The sequence below is a fragment of the Taudactylus pleione genome, unplaced genomic scaffold (assembly GCF_031769625.1).
Source record: "Taudactylus pleione unplaced genomic scaffold, aTauple2 ptg000523l, whole genome shotgun sequence".
Classification (NCBI taxonomy): Eukaryota; Metazoa; Chordata; class Amphibia; order Anura; family Myobatrachidae; genus Taudactylus; species Taudactylus pleione.
The window spans coordinates 1,285,809-1,312,532 of record NW_028284925.1 but is presented as its reverse complement, the minus strand read 5'-3'; the positions used below and the strand labels follow the sequence as shown (position 1 = coordinate 1,312,532).

At 41.1% G+C, this 26,724-nt stretch overlaps 1 protein-coding gene across 1 annotated transcript in view; it reads right to left on the bottom strand.

The window, feature by feature from the left end:
* LOC148501246 (uncharacterized) overlaps positions 1 to 26,327 on the bottom strand; it is a 40,260-nt gene extending 13,933 nt beyond the window's left edge. Inside the window, exons 1-7 of the mRNA XM_088450755.1 lie at positions 26,276 to 26,327; positions 25,757 to 25,834; positions 23,917 to 24,000; positions 22,032 to 22,355; positions 16,956 to 17,294; positions 11,888 to 12,226; positions 6,822 to 7,160 (exon numbers count right to left, since the gene is read on the bottom strand). Of these exons, the coding sequence (XP_088306881.1) occupies positions 6,822 to 7,160; positions 11,888 to 12,226; positions 16,956 to 17,294; positions 22,032 to 22,355; positions 23,917 to 24,000; positions 25,757 to 25,834; positions 26,276 to 26,327 (1,555 nt within the window). The remainder of the gene's footprint in view (positions 1 to 6,821; positions 7,161 to 11,887; positions 12,227 to 16,955; positions 17,295 to 22,031; positions 22,356 to 23,916; positions 24,001 to 25,756; positions 25,835 to 26,275) is intronic.
* Between the last annotated feature and the right edge of the window lie 397 nt (positions 26,328 to 26,724).

Genomic DNA, 26,724 nt, shown 5'->3' with positions numbered 1-26,724 from the left:
TCCATTCGGAAGAGTTATTGTCCGAATGGGATGCAGACCGGCAGCGCTGCTACCTTTGACCTTATTACCTGGCTGGGGGTTTAATCTGTTGCTGCTACATATGGTTTAAACAACTTCCTCTACGAGTGCAGAGGATGTGAGCACTTCGCTTGCTGTTACCGATGAAGATGGCGGCACCACTCGTGATTGTGGTGATGCAGCATCTATCATCTGTACAGCATGGGAAATGGCAGACATTACAATAGGCTCATCATCCACATCATGAACATTTTCTTTATGGTTGCTTAAGAGAGGGTACAAATTGCTTGTTACATTTTAATGGGTATTTTTGATAACTGTACTTGCACCTCCATCCACATAAGGTGGGGGTGGTCCGCACGAACTGCTGGCAATACCTTCCACAACGCTACCTTGCCGCACATGCGCACCATTTTGTGGCTCGCCCGTATTGCAATTTAGCGTCGTGGATGTATTTTCTGGCAATGCGCTCGCAACGCTAGTTTGCGTCGCTTGCGCATTTTTAAGCCACGCATCCCCTTCTTGCTGCCACAATTTTAAACATTCATAATATTTTACCTTTTTCTCTCGGGAGCGCATCAGACTGATAGAATCCCGGACATTATCCAATAAATCCTTGTCAAAACTACCAATTCTGGGAAACGGTCTAACACTCTTCATCGTCATTTTAAACCATACATCACAATACCTTATTGCATAAGTACCGTACTTAGTATGCATAATACTATGGGCCGATCCAAGCGGCGCTTCCATTAGCAGCACATCATTGTCTAACATCTCTATTGTTTGCATGGCTCCCATTCTGAGACAACTCCTACGTTTTTCAATAAAGATTTAAACTGGTGAAAGACAGTCAAGATACTTTCACTTACCTGTGGACGATTTAAATGGCGGCGCCCACACACCTGTGGAGATTTGAAGAAGGCTACTCCACACACCCGGATAAGATTTAAGAAGGCAACTTCCACACCTATGGAAGTTTAAGTCGGCTACTTCTACGCACCTCTATACAACAAAGACAACATGAACACCTGCTATTGTGTATAGAACGGTAAGCTGCTTACCGAGCGACTAGCACTTAGACTTTAAAGGTCATACGGTACCTCTAACTTTAGGGAACAAGTTACCCCTACCAACAAATACTCACTGTTACACACTTTTTTCCTGCGCAGAAAAATACACGTTAACCCAGATATTGATAACAATTGAAAAATTGAAACCTCAACGGCTTTGTTTAAACACGTGGCAGCACAACCGGAAGTACATATACGCTATTGTGCGACCAGTCGCATACACAATAATGCGACTACCACACAACCATATGACAACCTTTAGCTGTGTACACAAAAGTGCATCTTGGCTGTGTGCAAAACTGCGGCTCAGCCGCGTGCTCAATACTGCGGCACTCCTCTAAACATAAGGTTCTATCAACAAAGGAAAACAAACTTTTTCCTCTCTTTTCCCTGGATTCTAGTCAGCATCCCTGGTTCACACGAAAATGGGTAGCGATCTCTCGGCACCGAGCGGTTGCAGGTAAACCCTGCATGTGGCCACTCCACCCTTTGGTGAGATATCGATAACCGTATGTATCGTGTGAGTAGGTAAGTGACTTCACTACGAGCCCCCAACTAAGGATTCTGAATTAGAACCTCTATACACCCCTGCCTATACCTTCTAATGTCCTTCCTATAAACCTCTAAGGATGATGCTATTTTGCGTACGCAGTCATACAGTAAATAAAGACTCCAGACTTTAAACCTGTGGTTCCAAAACACAAAGTGATATTTCAAGTAAAAGTACAGTCAGTTACACGCTATGATCTAAGTACAATTTAGCGCAAAGAATTATACAGACCCAAGTACAGTATACATACGCAGCGCTTCTGGACCAGATGTAGGCATCAGCAAGAAACCCCCATCAATCAGCATTCAGCAAGAAGACTAAAAACCCAGGGTCAGATCACACATATTTATACCCCCCAGAAATAGACAACACAATAGAGCAGTTTGTTGCTAATACTATTGGTCCTAAAGGGGAGTGCATATGTTACAAAGCATCTAACAGGTTGATTCAAATAGACACAGTCCAGCCTCTAACAACTGGTGGTCTCTGGTTTCCCGCCTCATGCAAACATTCACAGAAATACATTTTGCTGCTTTAAATCTCTTCGGTTCATAAGTCGAGAATGCATGTTGCGATCTTCACACCGATGATACCGGAATGCTGTTGAAAGAATGCAGATCAGTATAATACCAGACATGACATACTTATCATGTATTAAACCTTAGCTACCAAATAACCTTTATTTCACAGCAATTGTAATAAATGAACATACTTGAATCCTATACCTTAAAGCTTATGAAACCTTTTATGTGAATATGTAATGTGTGAGTATGTGGGGTTTGATATAAAGACGCTAGTTAACTTGGGGCAGATGTGTGCGCATGAAGCTAATAAACAGCGTTTTCATACAGGATCTTAAGCATTCGCTAATATGCGACTAGTTAACAGCGCAATTGTGCGTATTAATGTGTGTATGAGAAATGGTGAAAGATGCAATTGCATGATGCTAATAGTAATATTGCCATATGTACTTAAGTGTGTTTATCTGAAATGGCGCTTGGGTGGCCATTCGCAAAATGGCGTCTTGTGATCTCATTTTCTAAAATTGTGTCTTGCGGCCAGTCGCAAGATGGCATCTTTACAATCTAATTTTAAGCTGATCTTGTCTCAGCCAATTAACCAGCTTCGACAATATATATATATATATATATATATATATACACATTCACATATACACATCCACATATATATATCCTCAAACTGGTTATTTATTTTACTTCTGTCTGAACTAAAAGAATGACAGACAATGGGGTTTTGTCCTGTTCATGGATGGAGCAAGCTTTGGAAAACAATCTGATAATTTTAACAAAAGGCTCTCCTAATACAACTGTTAGTTCTACTTAAATACATCAGCATTGGATACAAGGCCTACATTTGTTAACAATAGCTTACACGTCTGGCAATTGTTTATAAATCCAACTTTTCAATTGTCACAGACATACTGTGTATATATTTGAAGTAAACACTCACAGTATCTTTGTGTATTCTTGATTATTTGTCACAGACATGTCTACAAGACAAGTCTGTCATCACTGAATATATGAAGTCTTTAAATATATATATTTATATGTGTATCCGTGCTTATGGGGTATGATAGGATTTTAAACAGTACGCAGTGGTAATGCGATCGCACAATGCTAACAATAGCATATTAGCATCACACACCATGGTTTCATGCTGATGACTCAAGATGGCATCGCTCGATATTAATTTTAAGATCTAGTCTCAGCCAATCATACGGCTTCGACAATTCGTAACTGCAATTGCAGAGGCTACGCAGACACAGAGCAGAGTGATTGACAGGAAGTGCCGTTTGTGGGTGGTGACGGGGGGGGGGGGTTGGACGAATGCAGACGTGCCAGTGCATTGCACCGCCATTGCACGGACGTGCATAATTTAGTCATTGAGAGAATATACGCAGCCTGAGTACTCATTGCGTAAAGGAAAGTTAGCAATTTATGGGGTCTATTTACTAAGCAGTGTTAGGATAAATGAAAAGTGAAGAGTGAAAAGTGATAAGGTGCCAGCCAATCAGCTCCTAACTGCCATCTCACAGGCTGTGTTTGAAAAATGACAGTTGGGAGCTGATTGGCTGGCACCTTATCACTTTTCACTCTGTCTCCTAACACTGCTTAGTAAATAGACCCCTATAAGTGAAGTCTGACCTGCCGTAATTGTGGCTCCGATGTAATTCGATGTTACAGATGTTTTGGCTTGATTGCAAGGTATTACGGATATGCAAGAGGGGAAGTGGGTGTCTGCATGTTGTCCATGCTAGTGCTTTGCAATTGCAATTATCAGCATACTTTAGCAGCAGAACTGCGTGCACGATCGCATCAGCGATCCTTGCTTAATCAGGCCCTGAGTGCAGACAACAGCAACAGTTCTCAGGGGGGACTTTAGTTCTCCTCTATGCACCTCAATTTAATATTACTGTCCGGTGCATGTGGAGAACGGATCTCCCCTGAGAGCACCGGAGGGCGGAGCAGCAGAGACGGTAGGTAAAGGGGTGACGTATGTTTCAGATATTCCTTTGATGCAGCATATTGTAGCTGGCCTTATTTTATTTGGAAAATGCAGTTGAAGTCAGGTACAACACAGGTCTCCTATATCCAAATATTCCAAAATATTTGTTTAAGGCACAAAATTATTAAAAATATAATATAAAATTACCATCAGGCTGTGTGTATACGGTGTATATAAAACATAAATTTATTCTGTGTTTAGATTTGAGTCCCATTCCCAAGATATCTCATTATGGTATAATACAATTATTCCAAAGTATAATTACAGAGTATTCCGATATCCAAAATACCTAAAATCCAAAATCCCCGGGTCCCAAGCAATTTGTATATAGGAGACTCCACCTGTTATAACATACTATAGCAGGTTGTTGATAGATAACACGTGTATTTTTGAGCAAAGTGCCCATCACTGACTCTGCAGTCACAGTGCTCCCCAGCCAGCCCACTTCAGCCACTGGCAGTCCTCAGCCCGGAGTCAGCACCTGCTCACTGCAGTCACAGTACACCTCTGCCAGCTCCCTCACAGCCCCCGACTAAGCCCCTGCTAGGCAGTCACTGCAAACACAGCACACCCCCTCCCCCCAGTCTGATCCCCTACTCACAGTAATCACTGTGATTTACCAGCACTTCCCTCAGCCACTGTTCAGCCTTCCTCTGCCCTCCCCAGGCTTACTCAGCCCCTGAAACCACAGTACTCCACAACCTGACAGACTACCCCCCTACAGGATTGGTTTGAATGACCACCGGACGGATGTCCGACAGTTCAAATGCTGACAACAGAAGGCCAGCAGCGGTGAAAATCCCAATCGATGAGTAACTAACTATCCCTGTCCCTCTCCCCCCGTAACCCTAACCCTCCTTTAGGGGTGCCTAGCCCTAACCCCCCCTGTAAGTGCCTAAAGCAACCCCCCCTCTGCACCCTAAACCTAAGACTCCCGGGGGGGGTGCCTAACCCTAACCCCAACTTCCCCTAGCCTAATCCTCCTGGGGGAATGCCTGACCTTAAATCCCCCCTGGGAGCCCTAAACCTAACCCCCCCTGCGTCTGTCCACGCACGGTTTACCTTCGTTTGTTATGCCGGGCGTCAAGCTCCCGGCGTAGGGATAATGATAGTCATCGGGATTGCGACACCTATCATTAGTCCCTTGTCGGAATTTCACAGTCGGGAAGCCGTCTGCATACCCCCCCTACACCTTCCAGCCACAGCAAATGCTAACTGCATTTCAGCCAGCCCAGGGGCAAACGCAAAATGATTAAGGGGGGGTTTCCGATTCTCCAAGCTCAGTCTAGCAAAAGCTTCTGTCCCGTCCTGAGCTCTGCCTCCCATTGGTTGCATGCGCGATGTAACGTGATGACACTACGCTGCTCCCGCACTCTGTGTGCCTGCCTGTGCCTTAGAAGAGCTGCCCGCAACTATAGCGAGCGGCCAGAAAAATGGTCAAGCCCATCACGACCATCGGGCTTGCGACGAGACCCTTGTGGTAGGGTCTCGTGGCCACAAGCCCCATAGAGATTTCGGCTCTAACAGAGCCGAAATCTCTCCCACTGACATCACTCGTGATGTCAGTGGGGCCGCCCCCAAACGGAGGCGTTCACATGGGAACGCCTCCTTTTGGGCAGCCACTCCCCTGGACCGCCCACCAAATGTACTTCGATGGAAGTACTTTTTCCATCGAATACCAGGAATTCCATGGTTGCCAGCCATCGGATGCAGCTATCCGATGCCCCCCGCATTCAAGATCCGGACAAACGTTTTTGTCGGTTTACCTGAAATATTAAGCACCTGCTGTGATCCTTCCAGTCCCGCTGGCAGCCACTTACCCCATAGGGATGCGATGCTGCCAAATGCACCAATATCCGGATGGCGAAGCATTCCCGATATTGGCGCCAGCAGCTAATGCCGTATGATGATAGCGTTAGCCGCTGTAGTCTATGGGTACTTACCACATATCAGCCGGCGGAGGGATCTCCCAAAACCCTCTGCCGGCAATGGGCGCCGCTCATGTGCAGTCCTTTCGGAGCCCATCTCCCTGCATGTGCCGGTTAATACATCCGGCCATTATGATCGCATTTTGCACTGCGATCATGGGCAGTACTGACATGTCCTGATCGCATTGCAAAAGCCATCCTTAATAAATGGGCCCCTGGGGCCGGCTCCGGGCTCTGCTCTTCCCGTTAGAGCAGGGCAGGAGTCCGGTAACCGGGGGAGACCCTGGATAACGCCACCTCCAGGTAACGTTATTATCACAGGGCTTTCCCCGGTATTTTTTTCACAATTTATTTTTAGTGAATCTCAGGCAGATCCCATTTCCCATTACAACTATGGGAAATGTGATCTGATTACTAAAAATAAGTGATAATTAGGGGTTGGAGTAGAATTTTACGAATTCTACTCCAATTGCCCTGTAATAACTATAGGTGATACTAACATAATGTGAAAAGGGTGTGAAAACACAAAACAGCCTTTATCACTTTATTTTAGTAAAAATAATGTTAATAAATAGGCCCCATAGACATAGATGGAGCAACATACACACCTCTTCATATTTTTTAATGAAACTTCATTAACAATTTCATAGTAACTAGGCAGTGACCGGGTCACTATACAGCTATCTACATACATAGAGTGTAATAAAGGGGCCTTGTGTACTATACCTGATACATGGAGCGTCCATGAGTTGGTAATGACTCCCACTGTTGTTGTTGCTATGTGACAAGCGTAACTCCCAGAGTCACTGGGCTGAGCGGCTGTTATGCGGAGTGTGAGCGGCTGCTGAGGGCTCAGGAAGGAGATTCTGGAGTCTGTGATGTTTGATTCTCTTATATTCATTATTACAGTAAATAGCAGATTGTACACAGTATTTTGTTTCCTCCAAGTAATTTGTGTTGTGTCATTTCTATGTACTGTTCTGTTGTAGCCCTCCAGGCAGCGCAGGGTCACCGTGTCCCCAGCAGAATGTGACACATTGCGGACAGGAGGCGCCGGGACCAGATCTATAATCATCAAAGAAGAACATTAACAATATCAGTCACAGAGGATGTGAGAGTATTTCTGATATTAGCAGGATGAATGTGTGATCAGCATCAGTCACTACAGCAATTATTATTATTATTATTAGTATTACATTACCCTATATAGCATCAGCACATTCCGTTGTGCTTTATATTTGTCAGCACAACAGTAATAAAACAAGACTGAGTAATAACAGACAGACAGAGGGGGGAATGTAATAGGGTCCAATTTTGTTAAATTTATGATTTATGGAGGAGATTGTAATAGTACATGATTCGATGGAAGTACTTTTTCCATCAAATACCAGGAATTCCATGGTTGCCAGCCATCGGATGCAGCTTTCCGATACCCCCCGCAATCGCGTTCCGGCCGAACGTTTTTGGGGGTTTACCTGAAATATTAAGTATAGTATGGGGAAGAAGAAGAAAACTCTCTTGTTGGGGGCACTCGAATGTAAAGGTTATAATAAGAATAATATATAAAAAATAACTTTTATTAGATATATTTTAAAATACCAAAAACAAGTCTGAGCCTGTTACTTATTGGCATTACTGTTGGAATAACAGCTATAAATTATCACAAGCAGAACACGAACATACATAGAACATAAGACAACATATAATACAATACTTATCACAATTATGTGAAGCTAAGTGAAATATTACAAATAGGTCTATAATTCTCTGTCTCATACAATATTGAGACCTATATAAAACATATACTAGTTTAATGACCTCATAATGTCGTCATAGCACAATGGCTAATCAGAATTACGGCAGAAGCATACAAGGAAATCTTCTAGAAAAGAATGTGATAATAACCATACAATATTCAATATAGGTTACGTGAGATATCACAGCACAATAACACTGAACAGTAATCAGAGAAATACAATGATAAGGGGGTCAGATGAAATAATAGCTGACCCTGCAAATATCAAAATGAATATAAGTAAATCACAGGTTGTAATGAGAGGCAGATCACACGTAGGTCGCCTGTGATGCCACCCAGGTACTTGTAGACAGTAAGGTTATAGGAAAAAGTAAAGCTACTCCTTTATGTGGAGTTTCCAAAATAGCAGCTGCTGCATGCCATTGTATAACCATTGAATGGCATGTGAGCGTACTATAAAGGTACTCCCAGGGTAGGGAATAAGAACAATGAGTATCTGCTGTTGGACTGCGTTAAAAAGAAGGTCCTGGTGTAAACATTGTAGGAACCTCTAATAGGCGCACCCCAATGAGAGTACTCATAGAGACAATAGTTATCGTAATGAAATAACACAGCATAGGTTTGCGATCTGTGCTGCTGCCAGTCATATACCAAAGGTAGTGGTGAGTGGTGGGAAACCCAGATCGCATATGCAGTGATAGGAAGAAAGAGTATGAGGGTAGCTGCAATATGGCTAGTACAGGACAAGTGGAGCTCTGTTGCCCTAAAGGTATTGCAGGGTCACAAACTTGTCTCTGTTAAATAAAGCCACTCAGTGCGCTAAAGAAAGTGTAGTATGAAAAGTACCTGAGCGCTCACCTCCAGGGAGCCGGTGTGGAGTATAGAAAATCTGCCACTAGAAGAGCCTGTCAGTATGCTGCCATGACGAATCCCGCCTGTACACAGCCGGATTTGCGGGTCTGAGACGCGCGTTTCACTGTCGCTTCCTCAGTCAGATGCATGTGGACTGTGATACACAGGTGATCTTTAACCTGCGTTGTGACCAATGGGAGAGCAGGTGCTGTGTGTTGCAGATGCAATACCCTTGTCAATAGGTCCAAGTGTTAACTCCCTCTATTGGTCCACAGCAACAGGAGGGAGTGAGTCATAGGAGGGGGGAGTGTTTGGGTTAGATGAAGCTCATAACGATCAGGCTAACAGGCTAAGGTGGAAAACCTGACTAGTAGCTAAAGTGTCTGTCTTGCAGCAAAAATAGTTATGCAAAAATGCTAATACCAACCATACAGATATATAAATAGTAGATATAAATAAGTGTGTATAAAGTGATTAGAATAAAGAGAATGATACCAAAATAAAAATAAAAATATAAATATAAAAAAAAAAAAAAAATATATATAAATATAAAGATAATAAAAAAATATATAAAAATATTAACAATAATAATAATAATAATAACAATAATAATAATAATAATAATGAGTAGATAATAAATAATTAATAAATATATGAATATGAATGGTGATGTGACGACAGTGATATATTCTAGAAAAGTGTATACAAATGTGAATACAGATTGTGTGCAGAAATACCATGACATAAGTTGACATGAAGTATAAGGTAAATACCAAAAGGATATGTTGGATGTATAGAGTGATCAGGAATTAAGGTTATAAAATTGATGAAACATCAAAGTGATGAGAACATGGCTAAGATAAACAAATGAGAAGCCAAATGAAAACAGTGTGGGGTAATGAGTATTCAATAATAATGCTGAGATATGTATTTATACATAGAGAATAAGTGTATGTGGAGATGGTGGGAGAGAAAAAAGTGTAAAAAAAAAAAAAATGTAAAAAAATATATAAAAATATATATATTAAGAAATATGTGAAATATCAAGTTTAAGAATTGGTCACAAAAATACTAAAATGATGTCTGTGTTGGAGTTAAGCTTCCAATGATCGTCCATTGCTGCTTGCATATAAAAATTAGTCAGACATGACATAAGTTTTAATGAAAAAAGACCTCTCAGAGAAAGATACTGTAGTTGATCATTTCATTGAGTCCATTAGGGCTCACAGTATTGAGTCTAAAGGTCCAGTTGCTTTCCCTCTGTAGTAATATTTTTGTCAGGTTGCCACCTCTTATGCCCAATCTAATATGTTCTAGCCCAAAGGCTTTCAGATCTTGTGAGTCCAACAGCAGATACTCATGGTACTTATTCCCTACCCTGGGAGTACCTTTATAGTACGCTCACATGCCATTCAATGGTTATACAATGGCATGCAGCAGCTGCTATTTTGTAAACTCCACATAAAGGAGTAGCTTTACTTTTCCCTATAACCTTACTGTCTACAAGTACCTGGGTGGCATCACAGGCGACCTACGTGTGATCTGCCTCTCATTACAACCTGTGATTTACTTATATTCATTTTGATATTTGCAGGGTCAGCTATTATTTCATCTGACCCCCTTATCATTGTATTTCTCTGATTACTGTTCAGTGTTATTGTGCTGTGATATCTCACGTAACCTATATTGAATATTGTATGGTTATTATCACATTCTTTTCTAGAAGATTTCCTTGTATGCTTCTGCCGTAATTCTGATTAGCCATTGTGCTATGACGACATTATGAGGTCATTGAACTAGTATGTTTTATATAGGTCTCAATATTGTATGAGACAGAGAATTATAGACCTATTTGTAATATTTCACTTAGCTTCACATAATTGTGATAAGTATTGTATTATATGTTGTCTTATGTTCTATGTATGTTCGTGTTCTGCTTGTGATAATTTATAGCTGTTATTCCAACAGTAATGCCAATAAGTTACAGGCTCAGACTTGTTTTTGGTATTTTAAAATATATCTAATAAAAGTTATTTTTTATATATTATTCTTATTTTAACCTTTACATTCGAGTGCCCCCAACAAGAGAGTTTTCTTCTTCTTCCCCATACTACGTTTATCTATACTCTCATGGGGAGCACCTCCACACTTTATAATATTTTTGCTTGACACCTATACTAGGGTTTGATATTTATAATTGTGGATTTTCATTATTCTTTTGACTAATTATATCCAATATATTATATCCTGTGCTCAAACTATATCCCCCTATTCCCCCCTTCCCTGGTCATTTGTGCTGAAATATTAAGTACCTGCTGTAATCCTTCCAGTCCCGCTGGCAGCCACTTCCCTCATAGGGATGCGATGCTGCCAAATGCACCAATATCCGGGATGAGAAGCATTCCCGATATTGGCGCCAGCAGCTAATGCCGTATGATGATAGCGTTAGCCGCTGTAGCCTATGGGTACTTACCGCATATCAGCCGGTGGAGGGATCTCCCGGAACCCTCTGCCGGCAATGGGCGCCGCTCATGTGCAGTCCTTTCGGAGCCCGTCTCCCTGCATGTGCCAGTTAATACATCCGGCCGGTATGATCGCATTTTACAGTGTGATCATGGGTGGTACTGACATGTCCTGATCGCATTGCAAAAGCCATCCTTAATAAATGGGCCCCTGGGGCCGGCTCCGGGCTCTGCTCTTCCCGTTAGAGCAGGGCAGGAGTCCGGTAACCGGGGGAGACCCTGGATAACGCCACCTCCAGGTAACGTTATTATCACAGGGCTTTCCCCGGTATTTTTTTCACAATTTATTTTTAGTGAATCTCAGGCAGATCCCATTTCCCATTACAACTATGGGAAATGTGATCTGATTACTAAAAATAAGTGATAATTAGGGGTTGGAGTAGAATTTTACGAATTCTACTCCAATTGCCCTGTAATAACTATAGGTGATACTAACATAATGTGAAAAGGGTGTGAAAACACAAAACAGCCTTTATCACTTTATTTTAGTAAAAATAATGTTAATAAATAGGCCCCATAGACATAGATGGAGCAACATACACACCTCTTCATATTTTTTAATTAAACTTCATTAACAATTTCATAGTAACTAGGCAGTGACCGGGTCACTATACAGCTATCTACATACATAGAGTGTAATAAAGGGGCCTTGTGTACTATACCTGATACATGGAGCGTCCATGAGTTGGTAATGACTCCCACTGTTGTTGTTGCTATGTGACAAGCGTAACTCCCAGAGTCACTGGGCTGAGCGGCTGTTATGCGGAGTGTGAGCGGCTGCTGAGGGCTCAGGAAGGAGATTCTGGAGTCTGTGATGTTTGATTCTCTTATATTCATTATTACAGTAAATAGCAGATTGTACACAGTATTTTGTTTCCTCCAAGTAATTTGTGTTGTGTCATTTCTATGTACTGTTCTGTTGTAGCCCTCCAGGCAGCGCAGGGTCACCGTGTCCCCAGCAGAATGTGACACATTGCGGACAGGAGGCGCCGGGACCAGATCTATAATCATCAAAGAAGAACATTAACAATATCAGTCACAGAGGATGTGAGAGTATTTCTGATATTAGCAGGATGAATGTGTGATCAGCATCAGTCACTACAGCAATTATTATTATTATTATTAGTATTACATTACCCTATATAGCATCAGCACATTCCGTTGTGCTTTATATTTGTCAGCACAACAGTAATAAAACAAGACTGAGTAATAACAGACAGACAGAGGGGGGAATGTAATAGGGTCCAATTTTGTTAAATTTATGATTTATGGAGGAGATTGTAATAGTACATGATTCGATGGAAGTACTTTTTCCATCAAATACCAGGAATTCCATGGTTGCCAGCCATCGGATGCAGCTTTCCGATACCCCCCGCAATCGCGTTCCGGCCGAACGTTTTTGGGGGTTTACCTGAAATATTAAGTATAGTATGGGGAAGAAGAAGAAAACTCTCTTGTTGGGGGCACTCGAATGTAAAGGTTATAATAAGAATAATATATAAAAAATAACTTTTATTAGATATATTTTAAAATACCAAAAACAAGTCTGAGCCTGTTACTTATTGGCATTACTGTTGGAATAACAGCTATAAATTATCACAAGCAGAACATGAACATACATAGAACATAAGACAACATATAATACAATACTTATCACAATTATGTGAAGCTAAGTGAAATATTACAAATAGGTCTATAATTCTCTGTCTCATACAATATTGAGACCTATATAAAACATATACTAGTTTAATGACCTCATAATGTCGTCATAGCACAATGGCTAATCAGAATTACGGCAGAAGCATACAAGGAAATCTTCTAGAAAAGAATGTGATAATAACCATACAATATTCAATATAGGTTACGTGAGATATCACAGCACAATAACACTGAACAGTAATCAGAGAAATACAATGATAAGGGGGTCAGATGAAATAATAGCTGACCCTGCAAATATCAAAATGAATATAAGTAAATCACAGGTTGTAATGAGAGGCAGATCACACGTAGGTCGCCTGTGATGCCACCCAGGTACTTGTAGACAGTAAGGTTATAGGAAAAAGTAAAGCTACTCCTTTATGTGGAGTTTCCAAAATAGCAGCTGCTGCATGCCATTGTATAACCATTGAATGGCATGTGAGCGTACTATAAAGGTACTCCCAGGGTAGGGAATAAGAACAATGAGTATCTGCTGTTGGACTGCGTTAAAAAGAAGGTCCTGGTGTAAACATTGCAGGAACCTCTAATAGGCGCACCCCAATGAGAGTACTCATAGAGACAATAGTTATCGTAATGAAATAACACAGCATAGGTTTGCGATCTGTGCTGCTGCCAGTCATATACCAAAGGTAGTGGTGAGTGGTGGGAAACCCAGATCGCATATGCAGTGATAGGAAGAAAGAGTATGAGGGTAGCTGCAATATGGCTAGTACAGGACAAGTGGAGCTCTGTTGCCCTAAAGGTATTGCAGGGTCACAAACTTGTCTCTGTTAAATAAAGCCACTCAGTGCGCTAAAGAAAGTGTAGTATGAAAAGTACCTGAGCGCTCACCTCCAGGGAGCCGGTGTGGAGTATAGAAAATCTGCCACTAGAAGAGCCTGTCAGTATGCTGCCATGACGAATCCCGCCTGTACACAGCCGGATTTGCGGGTCTGAGACGCGCGTTTCACTGTCGCTTCCTCAGTCAGATGCATGTGGACTGTGATACACAGGTGATTTTTAACCTGCGTTGTGACCAATGGGAGAGCAGGTGCTGTGTGTTGCAGATGCAATACCCTTGTCAATAGGTCCAAGTGTTAACTCCCTCTATTGGTCCACAGCAACAGGAGGGAGTGAGTCATAGGAGGGGGGAGTGTTTGGGTTAGATGAAGCTCATAACGATCAGGCTAACAGGCTAAGGTGGAAAACCTGACTAGTAGCTAAAGTGTCTGTCTTGCAGCAAAAATAGTTATGCAAAAATGCTAATACCAACCATACAGATATATAAATAGTAGATATAAATAAGTGTGTATAAAGTGATTAGAATAAAGAGAATGATACCAAAATAAAAATAAAAATATAAATATAAAAAAAAAAAAAAAAAAAATATATAAATATAAAGATAATAAAAAAATATATAAAAATATTAACAATAATAATAATAATAATAACAATAATAATAATAATAATAATGAGTAGATAATAAATAATTAATAAATATATGAATATGAATGGTGATGTGACGACAGTGATATATTCTAGAAAAGTGTATACAAATGTGAATACAGATTGTGTGCAGAAATACCATGACATAAGTTGACATGAAGTATAAGGTAAATACCAAAAGGATATGTTGGATGTATAGAGTGATCAGGAATTAAGGTTATAAAATTGATGAAACATCAAAGTGATGAGAACATGGCTAAGATAAACAAATGAGAAGCCAAATGAAAACAGTGTGGGGTAATGAGTATTCAATAATAATGCTGAGATATGTATTTATACATAGAGAATAAGTGTATGTGGAGATGGTGGGAGAGAAAAAAGTGTAAAAAAAAAAAAAATGTAAAAAAATATATAAAAATATATATATTAAGAAATATGTGAAATATCAAGTTTAAGAATTGGTCACAAAAATACTAAAATGATGTCTGTGTTGGAGTTAAGCTTCCAATGATCGTCCATTGCTGCTTGCATATAAAAATTAGTCAGACATGACATAAGTTTTAATGAAAAAAGACCTCTCAGAGAAAGATACTGTAGTTGATCATTTCATTGAGTCCATTAGGGCTCACAGTATTGAGTCTAAAGGTCCAGTTGCTTTCCCTCTGTAGTAATATTTTTGTCAGGTTGCCACCTCTTATGCCCAATCTAATATGTTCTAGCCCAAAGGCTTTCAGATCTTGTGAGTCCAACAGCAGATACTCATGGTACTTATTCCCTACCCTGGGAGTACCTTTATAGTACGCTCACATGCCATTCAATGGTTATACAATGGCATGCAGCAGCTGCTATTTTGTAAACTCCACATAAAGGAGTAGCTTTACTTTTCCCTATAACCTTACTGTCTACAAGTACCTGGGTGGCATCACAGGCGACCTACGTGTGATCTGCCTCTCATTACAACCTGTGATTTACTTATATTCATTTTGATATTTGCAGGGTCAGCTATTATTTCATCTGACCCCCTTATCATTGTATTTCTCTGATTACTGTTCAGTGTTATTGTGCTGTGATATCTCACGTAACCTATATTGAATATTGTATGGTTATTATCACATTCTTTTCTAGAAGATTTCCTTGTATGCTTCTGCCGTAATTCTGATTAGCCATTGTGCTATGACGACATTATGAGGTCATTGAACTAGTATGTTTTATATAGGTCTCAATATTGTATGAGACAGAGAATTATAGACCTATTTGTAATATTTCACTTAGCTTCACATAATTGTGATAAGTATTGTATTATATGTTGTCTTATGTTCTATGTATGTTCGTGTTCTGCTTGTGATAATTTATAGCTGTTATTCCAACAGTAATGCCAATAAGTTACAGGCTCAGACTTGTTTTTGGTATTTTAAAATATATCTAATAAAAGTTATTTTTTATATATTATTCTTATTTTAACCTTTACATTCGAGTGCCCCCAACAAGAGAGTTTTCTTCTTCTTCCCCATACTACGTTTATCTATACTCTCATGGGGAGCACCTCCACACTTTATAATATTTTTGCTTGACACCTATACTAGGGTTTGATATTTATAATTGTGGATTTTCATTATTCTTTTGACTAATTATATCCAATATATTATATCCTGTGCTCAAACTATATCCCCCTATTCCCCCCTTCCCTGGTCATTTGTGCTGAAATATTAAGTACCTGCTGTAATCCTTCCAGTCCCGCTGGCAGCCACTTCCCTCATAGGGATGCGATGCTGCCAAATGCACCAATATCCGGGATGAGAAGCATTCCCGATATTGGCGCCAGCAGCTAATGCCGTATGATGATAGCGTTAGCCGCTGTAGCCTATGGGTACTTACCGCATATCAGCCGGTGGAGGGATCTCCCGGAACCCTCTGCCGGCAATGGGCGCCGCTCATGTGCAGTCCTTTCGGAGCCCGTCTCCCTGCATGTGCCAGTTAATACATCCGGCCGGTATGATCGCATTTTACAGTGTGATCATGGGTGGTACTGACATGTCCTGATCGCATTGCAAAAGCCATCCTTAATAAATGGGCCCCTGGGGCCGGCTCCGGGCTCTGCTCTTCCCGTTAGAGCAGGGCAGGAGTCCGGTAACCGGGGGAGACCCTGGATAACGCCACCTCCAGGTAACGTTATTATCACAGGGCTTTCCCCGGTATTTTTTTCACAATTTATTTTTAGTGAATCTCAGGCAGATCCCATTTCCCATTACAACTATGGGAAATGTGATCTGATTACTAAAAATAAGTGATAATTAGGGGTTGGAGTAGAATTTTACGAATTCTACTCCAATTGCCCTGTAATAACTATAGGTGATACTAACATAATGTGAAAAGGGTGTGAAAACACAAAACAGCCTTTATCACTTTATTTTAGTAAAAATAATGTTAATAAATAGGCCCCATAGACATAGATGGAGCAACATACACACCTCTTCATATTTTTTAATTAAACTTCATTAACAATTTCATAGTAACTAGGCAGTGACCGGGTCACTATACAGCTATCTACATACATAGAGTGTAATAAAGGGGCCTTGTGTACTATACCTGATACATGGAGCGTCCATGAGTTGGTAATGACTCCCACTGTTGTTGTTGCTATGTGACAAGCGTAACTCCCAGAGTCACTGGGCTGAGCGGCTGTTATGCGGAGTGTGAGCGGCTGCTGAGGGCTCAGGAAGGAGATTCTGGAGTCTGTGATGTTTGATTCTCTTATATTCATTATTACAGTAAATAGCAGATTGTACACAGTATTTTGTTTCCTCCAAGTAATTTGTGTTGTGTCATTTCTATGTACTGTTCTGTTGTAGCCCTCCAGGCAGCGCAGGGTCACCGTGTCCCCAGCAGAATGTGACACATTGCGGACAGGAGGCGCCGGGACCAGATCTATAATCATCAAAGAAGAACATTAACAATATCAGTCACAGAGGATGTGAGAGTATTTCTGATATTAGCAGGATGAATGTGTGATCAGCATCAGTCACTACAGCAATTATTATTATTATTATTAGTATTACATTACCCTATATAGCATCAGCACATTCCGTTGTGCTTTATATTTGTCAGCACAACAGTAATAAAACAAGACTGAGTAATAACAGACAGACAGAGGGGGGAATGTAATAGGGTCCAATTTTGTTAAATTTATGATTTATGGAGGAGATTGTAATAGTACATGATTCGATGGAAGTACTTTTTCCATCAAATACCAGGAATTCCATGGTTGCCAGCCATCGGATGCAGCTTTCCGATACCCCCCGCAATCGCGTTCCGGCCGAACGTTTTTGGGGGTTTACCTGAAATATTAAGTATAGTATGGGGAAGAAGAAGAAAACTCTCTTGTTGGGGGCACTCGAATGTAAAGGTTATAATAAGAATAATATATAAAAAATAACTTTTATTAGATATATTTTAAAATACCAAAAACAAGTCTGAGCCTGTTACTTATTGGCATTACTGTTGGAATAACAGCTATAAATTATCACAAGCAGAACACGAACATACATAGAACATAAGACAACATATAATACAATACTTATCACAATTATGTGAAGCTAAGTGAAATATTACAAATAGGTCTATAATTCTCTGTCTCATACAATATTGAGACCTATATAAAACATATACTAGTTTAATGACCTCATAATGTCGTCATAGCACAATGGCTAATCAGAATTACGGCAGAAGCATACAAGGAAATCTTCTAGAAAAGAATGTGATAATAACCATACAATATTCAATATAGGTTACGTGAGATATCACAGCACAATAACACTGAACAGTAATCAGAGAAATACAATGATAAGGGGGTCAGATGAAATAATAGCTGACCCTGCAAATATCAAAATGAATATAAGTAAATCACAGGTTGTAATGAGAGGCAGATCACACGTAGGTCGCCTGTGATGCCACCCAGGTACTTGTAGACAGTAAGGTTATAGGAAAAAGTAAAGCTACTCCTTTATGTGGAGTTTCCAAAATAGCAGCTGCTGCATGCCATTGTATAACCATTGAATGGCATGTGAGCGTACTATAAAGGTACTCCCAGGGTAGGGAATAAGAACAATGAGTATCTGCTGTTGGACTGCGTTAAAAAGAAGGTCCTGGTGTAAACATTGCAGGAACCTCTAATAGGCGCACCCCAATGAGAGTACTCATAGAGACAATAGTTATCGTAATGAAATAACACAGCATAGGTTTGCGATCTGTGCTGCTGCCAGTCATATACCAAAGGTAGTGGTGAGTGGTGGGAAACCCAGATCGCATATGCAGTGATAGGAAGAAAGAGTATGAGGGTAGCTGCAATATGGCTAGTACAGGACAAGTGGAGCTCTGTTGCCCTAAAGGTATTGCAGGGTCACAAACTTGTCTCTGTTAAATAAAGCCACTCAGTGCGCTAAAGAAAGTGTAGTATGAAAAGTACCTGAGCGCTCACCTCCAGGGAGCCGGTGTGGAGTATAGAAAATCTGCCACTAGAAGAGCCTGTCAGTATGCTGCCATGACGAATCCCGCCTGTACACAGCCGGATTTGCGGGTCTGAGACGCGCGTTTCACTGTCGCTTCCTCAGTCAGATGCATGTGGACTGTGATACACAGGTGATCTTTAACCTGCGTTGTGACCAATGGGAGAGCAGGTGCTGTGTGTTGCAGATGCAATACCCTTGTCAATAGGTCCAAGTGTTAACTCCCTCTATTGGTCCACAGCAACAGGAGGGAGTGAGTCATAGGAGGGGGGAGTGTTTGGGTTAGATGAAGCTCATAACGATCAGGCTAACAGGCTAAGGTGGAAAACCTGACTAGTAGCTAAAGTGTCTGTCTTGCAGCAAAAATAGTTATGCAAAAATGCTAATACCAACCATACAGATATATAAATAGTAGATATAAATAAGTGTGTATAAAGTGATTAGAATAAAGAGAATGATACCAAAATAAAAATAAAAATATAAATATAAAAAAAAAAAAAAAAAAAATATATAAATATAAAGATAATAAAAAAATATATAAAAATATTAACAATAATAATAATAATAATAATAACAATAATAATAATAATAATAATGAGTAGATAATAAATAATTAATAAATATATGAATATGAATGGTGATGTGACGACAGTGATATATTCTAGAAAAGTGTATACAAATGTGAATACAGATTGTGTGCAGAAATACCATGACATAAGTTGACATGAAGTATAAGGTAAATACCAAAAGGATATGTTGGATGTATAGAGTGATCAGGAATTAAGGTTATAAAATTGATGAAACATCAAAGTGATGAGAACATGGCTAAGATAAACAAATGAGAAGCCAAATGAAAACAGTGTGGGGTAATGAGTATTCAATAATAATGCTGAGATATGTATTTATACATAGAGAATAAGTGTATGTGGAGATGGTGGGAGAGAAAAAAGTGTAAAAAAAAAAAAAATGTAAAAAAATATATAAAAATATATATATTAAGAAATATGTGAAATATCAAGTTTAAGAATTGGTCACAAAAATACTAAAATGATGTCTGTGTTGGAGTTAAGCTTCCAATGATCGTCCATTGCTGCTTGCATATAAAAATTAGTCAGACATGACATAAGTTTTAATGAAAAAAGACCTCTCAGAGAAAGATACTGTAGTTGATCATTTCATTGAGTCCATTAGGGCTCACAGTATTGAGTCTAAAGGTCCAGTTGCTTTCCCTCTGTAGTAATATTTTTGTCAGGTTGCCACCTCTTATGCCCAATCTAATATGTTCTAGCCCAAAGGCTTTCAGATCTTGTGAGTCCAACAGCAGATACTCATGGTACTTATTCCCTACCCTGGGAGTACCTTTATAGTACGCTCACATGCCATTCAATGGTTATACAATGGCATGCAGCAGCTGCTATTTTGTAAACTCCACATAAAGGAGTAGCTTTACTTTTCCCTATAACCTTACTGTCTACAAGTACCTGGGTGGCATCACAGGCGACCTACGTGTGATCTGCCTCTCATTACAACCTGTGATTTACTTATATTCATTTTGATATTTGCAGGGTCAGCTATTATTTCATCTGACCCCCTTATCATTGTATTTCTCTGATTACTGTTCAGTGTTATTGTGCTGTGATATCTCACGTAACCTATATTGAATATTGTATGGTTATTATCACATTCTTTTCTAGAAGATTTCCTTGTATGCTTCTGCCGTAATTCTGATTAGCCATTGTGCTATGACGACATTATGAGGTCATTGAACTAGTATGTTTTATATAGGTCTCAATATTGTATGAGACAGAGAATTATAGACCTATTTGTAATATTTCACTTAGCTTCACATAATTGTGATAAGTATTGTATTATATGTTGTCTTATGTTCTATGTATGTTCGTGTTCTGCTTGTGATAATTTATAGCTGTTATTCCAACAGTAATGCCAATAAGTTACAGGCTCAGACTTGTTTTTGGTATTTTAAAATATATCTAATAAAAGTTATTTTTTATATATTATTCTTATTTTAACCTTTACATTCGAGTGCCCCCAACAAGAGAGTTTTCTTCTTCTTCCCCATACTACGTTTATCTATACTCTCATGGGGAGCACCTCCACACTTTATAATATTTTTGCTTGACACCTATACTAGGGTTTGATATTTATAATTGTGGATTTTCATTATTCTTTTGACTAATTATATCCAATATATTATATCCTGTGCTCAAACTATATCCCCCTATTCCCCCCTTCCCTGGTCATTTGTGCTGAAATATTAAGTACCTGCTGTAATCCTTCCAGTCCCGCTGGCAGCCACTTCCCTCATAGGGATGCGATGCTGCCAAATGCACCAATATCCGGGATGAGAAGCATTCCCGATATTGGCGCCAGCAGCTAATGCCGTATGATGATAGCGTTAGCCGCTGTAGCCTATGGGTACTTACCGCATATCAGCCGGTGGAGGGATCTCCCGGAACCCTCTGCCGGCAATGGGCGCCGCTCATGTGCAGTCCTTTCGGAGCCCGTCTCCCTGCATGTGCCAGTTAATACATCCGGCCGGTATGATCGCATTTTACAGTGTGATCATGGGTGGTACTGACATGTCCTGATCGCATTGCAAAAGCCATCCTTAATAAATGGGCCCCTGGGGCCGCCTCCGGGCTCTGATCTCCCCGTTAGAGCAGAGTAAGAGCCCGGTAACCGGGAAAGATCCGGGATAATGCCACCTCCAGGTAACGTTATTATCACAGGGCTTCCCCCGGTATTTTTTCACAATTTATTTTTAGTAAATCTCAGGCAGATCCCATTTCCCATTACAATTATGGGAAATGGGATCTGATTACTAAAAATAAGTGATACTTAGGGGTTGGAGTAGAATTTTACGAATTCTACTCCAATTGCCCTGTAATAACTATAGGTGATACTAACATAATGTGAAAAGGGTGTGAAAACACAATACAGCCCCTTTTCACTTTATTTTAGTAAAAATAATGTTAATAAATAGGCACCATAGACATAGATGGAGCAACATACAAACCTCTTCATATTTTTGAATTAAACTTTCATTAACAATTTCATAGTAACTAGGCAGTGACCGGGTCACTATACAGCTATCTACACCTAGACAATGTAATAAGTGAAGGTGCCTTGTGTACTATACCTGATACATGGAGCGTCCATGAGTTGGTAATGACTCCCACTGTTGCTGTTACTATCTTACAAGTGTAATCCCCAGAGTCACTGGGCTGAGCGGCTGTTATGAAGAGTGTGAGCGGCTGCTGGGGGCTCAGGAAGGAGATTCTGGGGTCTCTTATATTCATCGCTACATTAAATAGCAGATTGTACACAGTATTTTCTTTCCTCCATGTAATTTGTGTTGTGTCATTTCTATGTACTGTTCTGTTGTAGCCCTCCAGGCAGCGCAGGGTCACTGTGTCCCCGGCAGAATGTGATACATTGCGGGCAGATGACTCCGGGACCAGATCTATAATCATCAAAGAAGAACATTAACAATATCAGTCACAGAGGATGTGAGAGTATTTCTGATATTAGCAGGATGAATGTGTGATCAGCATCAGTCACTACAGCAATTATTATTATTATTATTATTAGTATTACATTACCCTATATAGCATCAGCACATTAAGTTATGCTTTATATTTGTCAGCACAACAGTAATAAAACAAGACTGAGTAATAACAGACAGACAGAGGGGGGAATGTAATAGGGTACAATATTGTTAAATTTCTGATTTATGGAGGAGATTGTAATAGTACATGAGTACAGCCTAACTTACCCAACTTTAAGTGCGGAAATTTCCAACCAGGAGGAATTAATCACCGAGCATTCCCAAATAATAGGTGCCTGAGGGACCTATTCATCAACACTAAAATAACGGTTTTAAGGACATTTTTCTTAATTACCATTATTTTAGTATTCATGAAGACACTTAGCACAGGAGATATCACTGTTACGTCCGTCTGTGTTCATTTCCACACTCCCCATACATTAGTACATTAGTATGGGCACTTTAGTACATTAGTATGGGGATGTAGAAATTAGGCTATTCATCAAATTCTGAAAATTATGCATTTTTGGAGTTTGATGGCATTACTATACGCCAATCTCAGGTGGCGTATAGCGGGTTACACTGCTGTCAGCTGGGTAGATCCTCCGCCGACTCCCTCCGTCACTCCCTCGTCCCTCCTCCGGCTCCGACTGTTGTTCTCCTGGCAGAACACAGTAATGTTTAAAAAAAAAAAATGTACTGTTTTCTCCTCTTCAGACGGGAGGTCGGGGTCCACGGCTGCAGCAGCCAGTTAGGTGGGGAACAGGGAGGTGAGAGGATGGGAGGGGGTTGAGGGGGGCACAGGGTTACCGCAGCTGTAGGTGGTGCTGCGCATGCGCCACTTTTGTGAATGTAACAGCGAATGCGCAGCACTGATGACAGATGCGATAAGGTAGTGTAGACAGGGATAACTATCTATTTCCCGAAAAGCTGTCACCGCAAAAATGACAGCTTTTCGGAGTAGATACAGATGGAGAGGAGGAATGATGAATTACCCCGGTAATTAGGTAGAACTCCATGCCAGTTCTAAACCTAATTACCTCCATCGCTGTTTTAGTTATGATGAATAGGCCTCATAGACATAGATGCAGCAACACACAAACCTCTTCATATTTTTGAATTAAACTTTCATCAACCATTTCATAGTAACTAGGCAGTGACCAGGTCACTATACAGCTATCTACATACATAGAGTGTAATAAAGGTGCCTTGTGTACTATACCTGATACATGGAGCATCCATGAGCTGGTAATGACTCCCACTGTTGCTGTTGCTATGTGACAAGTGTAACTCCCAGAGTCACTGGGCTGAGCGGCTGTTATGCGGAGTGTGAGCGGCTGCTGGGGGCTCAGGAAGGAGATTCTGGGGTCTGTGATGTTTGATGTTTTGTTATTCATCCTTACAGTAAATAGCAGATTGTGCACATTATTTTGTTTCCTCCATGTAATTTGTGTTATTTCATATCTTTGTACTATACTGTTGTAGCCCTCCAGGCAGTGCAGGGTCACCGTGTCCCCGGCAGAATGTGATACAATGAGGACAGGAGGCGCCGGGACCAGATCTGTAATCATCAAAGAAGAACATTAACAATATCAGTCACAGAGGATGTGAGAGTATTTCTGATATTAGCAGGATGAATGTGTGATCAGCATCAGGGGCCTATTTACTACAATCTGCATATTGAATGCACATTGTAGTGTAATATTACCGACTGAATTCACATTGTGAATTCAGGCAATATCACAGGGATTTACTACAAATTCCTTGCAGGGACAGAGCTTGTGAGAAAGCTCTGTCCCTGCAAATCCCCTCCGCACGCTTATCACGGTATTTTCGCAAAAAATACAGTGACTAGTGCTGACACATGCGCCAACCGACCATCGTTAAGCCCCGCCCCCGTGATCGCGACCCTCCCCCACGACCTAACCCTCCGCGACCCCCCCTCCCATAATTACACTTACCTGCAGTGATGGGGCTTCGGTGATGTCCTCCATGGCTCCGGTCAGCTGACATCCCATGCTGCACTGGGACTCAGTCAGGTGACGACCGGGCCCCAGTGCAGCATGGGAGACCAGCTGACCGGAGGGAGGACATCACCCGGAGCTCCGGTCACCGGTCCCTGGACTCAGGTAAGTTTTTTTTTTTTTACTTTTTTTTTTCTAGTTTTTACAGTGATCAGCGTGTGGTCTGTTTAGACCACACAACTGATCACTGGGGCCGGCTCCGGGCTCTCCCCATCAGAGTGGAGCAGGAGTCCGGTAACTGGGGGAGACCCTGGATAATGCCACCTCCAGGGATGGGATGGGATGTCAGCTGACCAGAGGACATGGAGGACATCACCGGAGCCCGGATCATGCAGGTAAGTGTTATTAAGGGAGAGGGGGGGTCTGCAATCGCAGGGGGTGGGGCTTGGCGACGGGGGTGGGTTTAGCGCCAGGGGGTAGCAGCGGCGGCCAGTCGGCGAATGTGCAAGGCACTCGTCACGGTATTTTTTTGTGAAAATACCGTGACTAGAGTGAGGAGGGGATTCGCAGGGACAGAGCTTTATCGCAAGCTCTGTCCCTGCATGGGATTTGTAGTAAATCCCTGTGATATTGCCTGAATTTGCAATGCGAATTCACTCGGTAATATCACACTGCAATCTGCATTACCGATGCGGATTGTAGTAAATAGAGCCCTATGTCACTACAGCAATTATTATTATTATTACTACATTACCCTATATAGCATCAGCACATTAAGTTATGCTTTATATTTGTCAGCACAACAGTGATAAAAGAAGACTGAGTAATAACAGACAGACAGAGGGGGGAATGTAATAGGGTCCAATTTTGTTAAATTTATGATTTATGGAGGAGATTGTAATAGTACATGAGTACAGCCTAACTTACCCAACTTTCCAACCAGGTATTAATCACCCAAATAATAGGAAGCTAGGTGCCTGAGGGGCCTATTCATCAACACTAAAATAACGGTTTTAAGGACATTTTCCTGAATTAACGTTATTTTAGTATTCATTAACACACTTATCACTGATATCTCCTGGTTATGTCCGCCTGCGTTAATTTCCACACTCCCCGTACATTAGTACATTAGTACATTAGTATGGGGATATTAGTACATTAGTATGGGGATATTAGTACATTAGTACATTAGTACATTAGTATGGGGATATTAGTACATTAGTATGGGGATATTAGTACATTAGTACATTAGTAGGGGGATGTAGAAATTAGGCTATTCATCAAATTCTGAAAATTATGTATTTTCGGAACTTGATGGTGTACGCCAGGTGGCATCCAGCAGGTTACACTTACCGTCTTCCTGCGAGGGCACAATCTTCGGAAAGCGATCTGGGTCGAACCCTCCTTTGGAATCTTTTTCTACAGCTTCTCCTGCAGAGGCAACAGGGAAAATTTTTACCATAGACAGGAGCAGGGGAGGTGGGTGAGGGGGCATGGACGTTGTTGTACATTCGGGGGGGCGGCTGGGACAGACACTGGCAAGGGGGGGGGAGACATACAGAGCGGCTGTGGCAGCCGCGGTGGGAAGCTGAAACAGGCACCGGCTTGGGGGGGGGGGTTAAATACAGAGCGGCTGTAGCAGCTGCAAAGCGGGGGAGGTGGACTATTGGACAGTCACCGGCATGGGGGAAGATGGTGGTACTGTGACAAAGCTGCAGCGGCAGCCGAGGGGGATTGGGGGGGGTTAGGGGGATCTGGGACCGACACCAGCGGCATGGGAGGGTTACACAGCCTAGCAGCAGCAGTGCCGCAATTCCCCTACTCTGAGCTGGCTCTTCAGACATTTCCACTGAAGGATGATCCAGCTCATACCTATAATCAGGAGCAGGAACAGGCTGGTCCTCAGAGCGTTGGAGCCGGTCATCCTGCCGCCAGTCAGCCTGGTGCTGTGTGTATCACTGTGACATCTGGGGCCATTAGAGTACATAGGAAGTCTTACACACTATGTGGTATCCTGTCTGCTCATCCTCAATCTTTACATCTATACTAATAACCTACAAGTGTCTCTTAATAGCAGAGATGAGAGAATCTTCAGTATATTATCCTCAACTACTGTATATAGATTTCACTGAGCTGATATATGTAACAAATCATTTCCGGCCCAATGAGCATCTTTGTACACTGGTAAAAATAGTGACTTACAGTAAGGGCTCTATTTACTACAATCCGCATATTGGTAATGCAGATTGTAGTGTGATATTATCGACTGAATTCAGGCAATATCACAGGGATTTACTACAAATCCCTTGCAGGGACAGAGC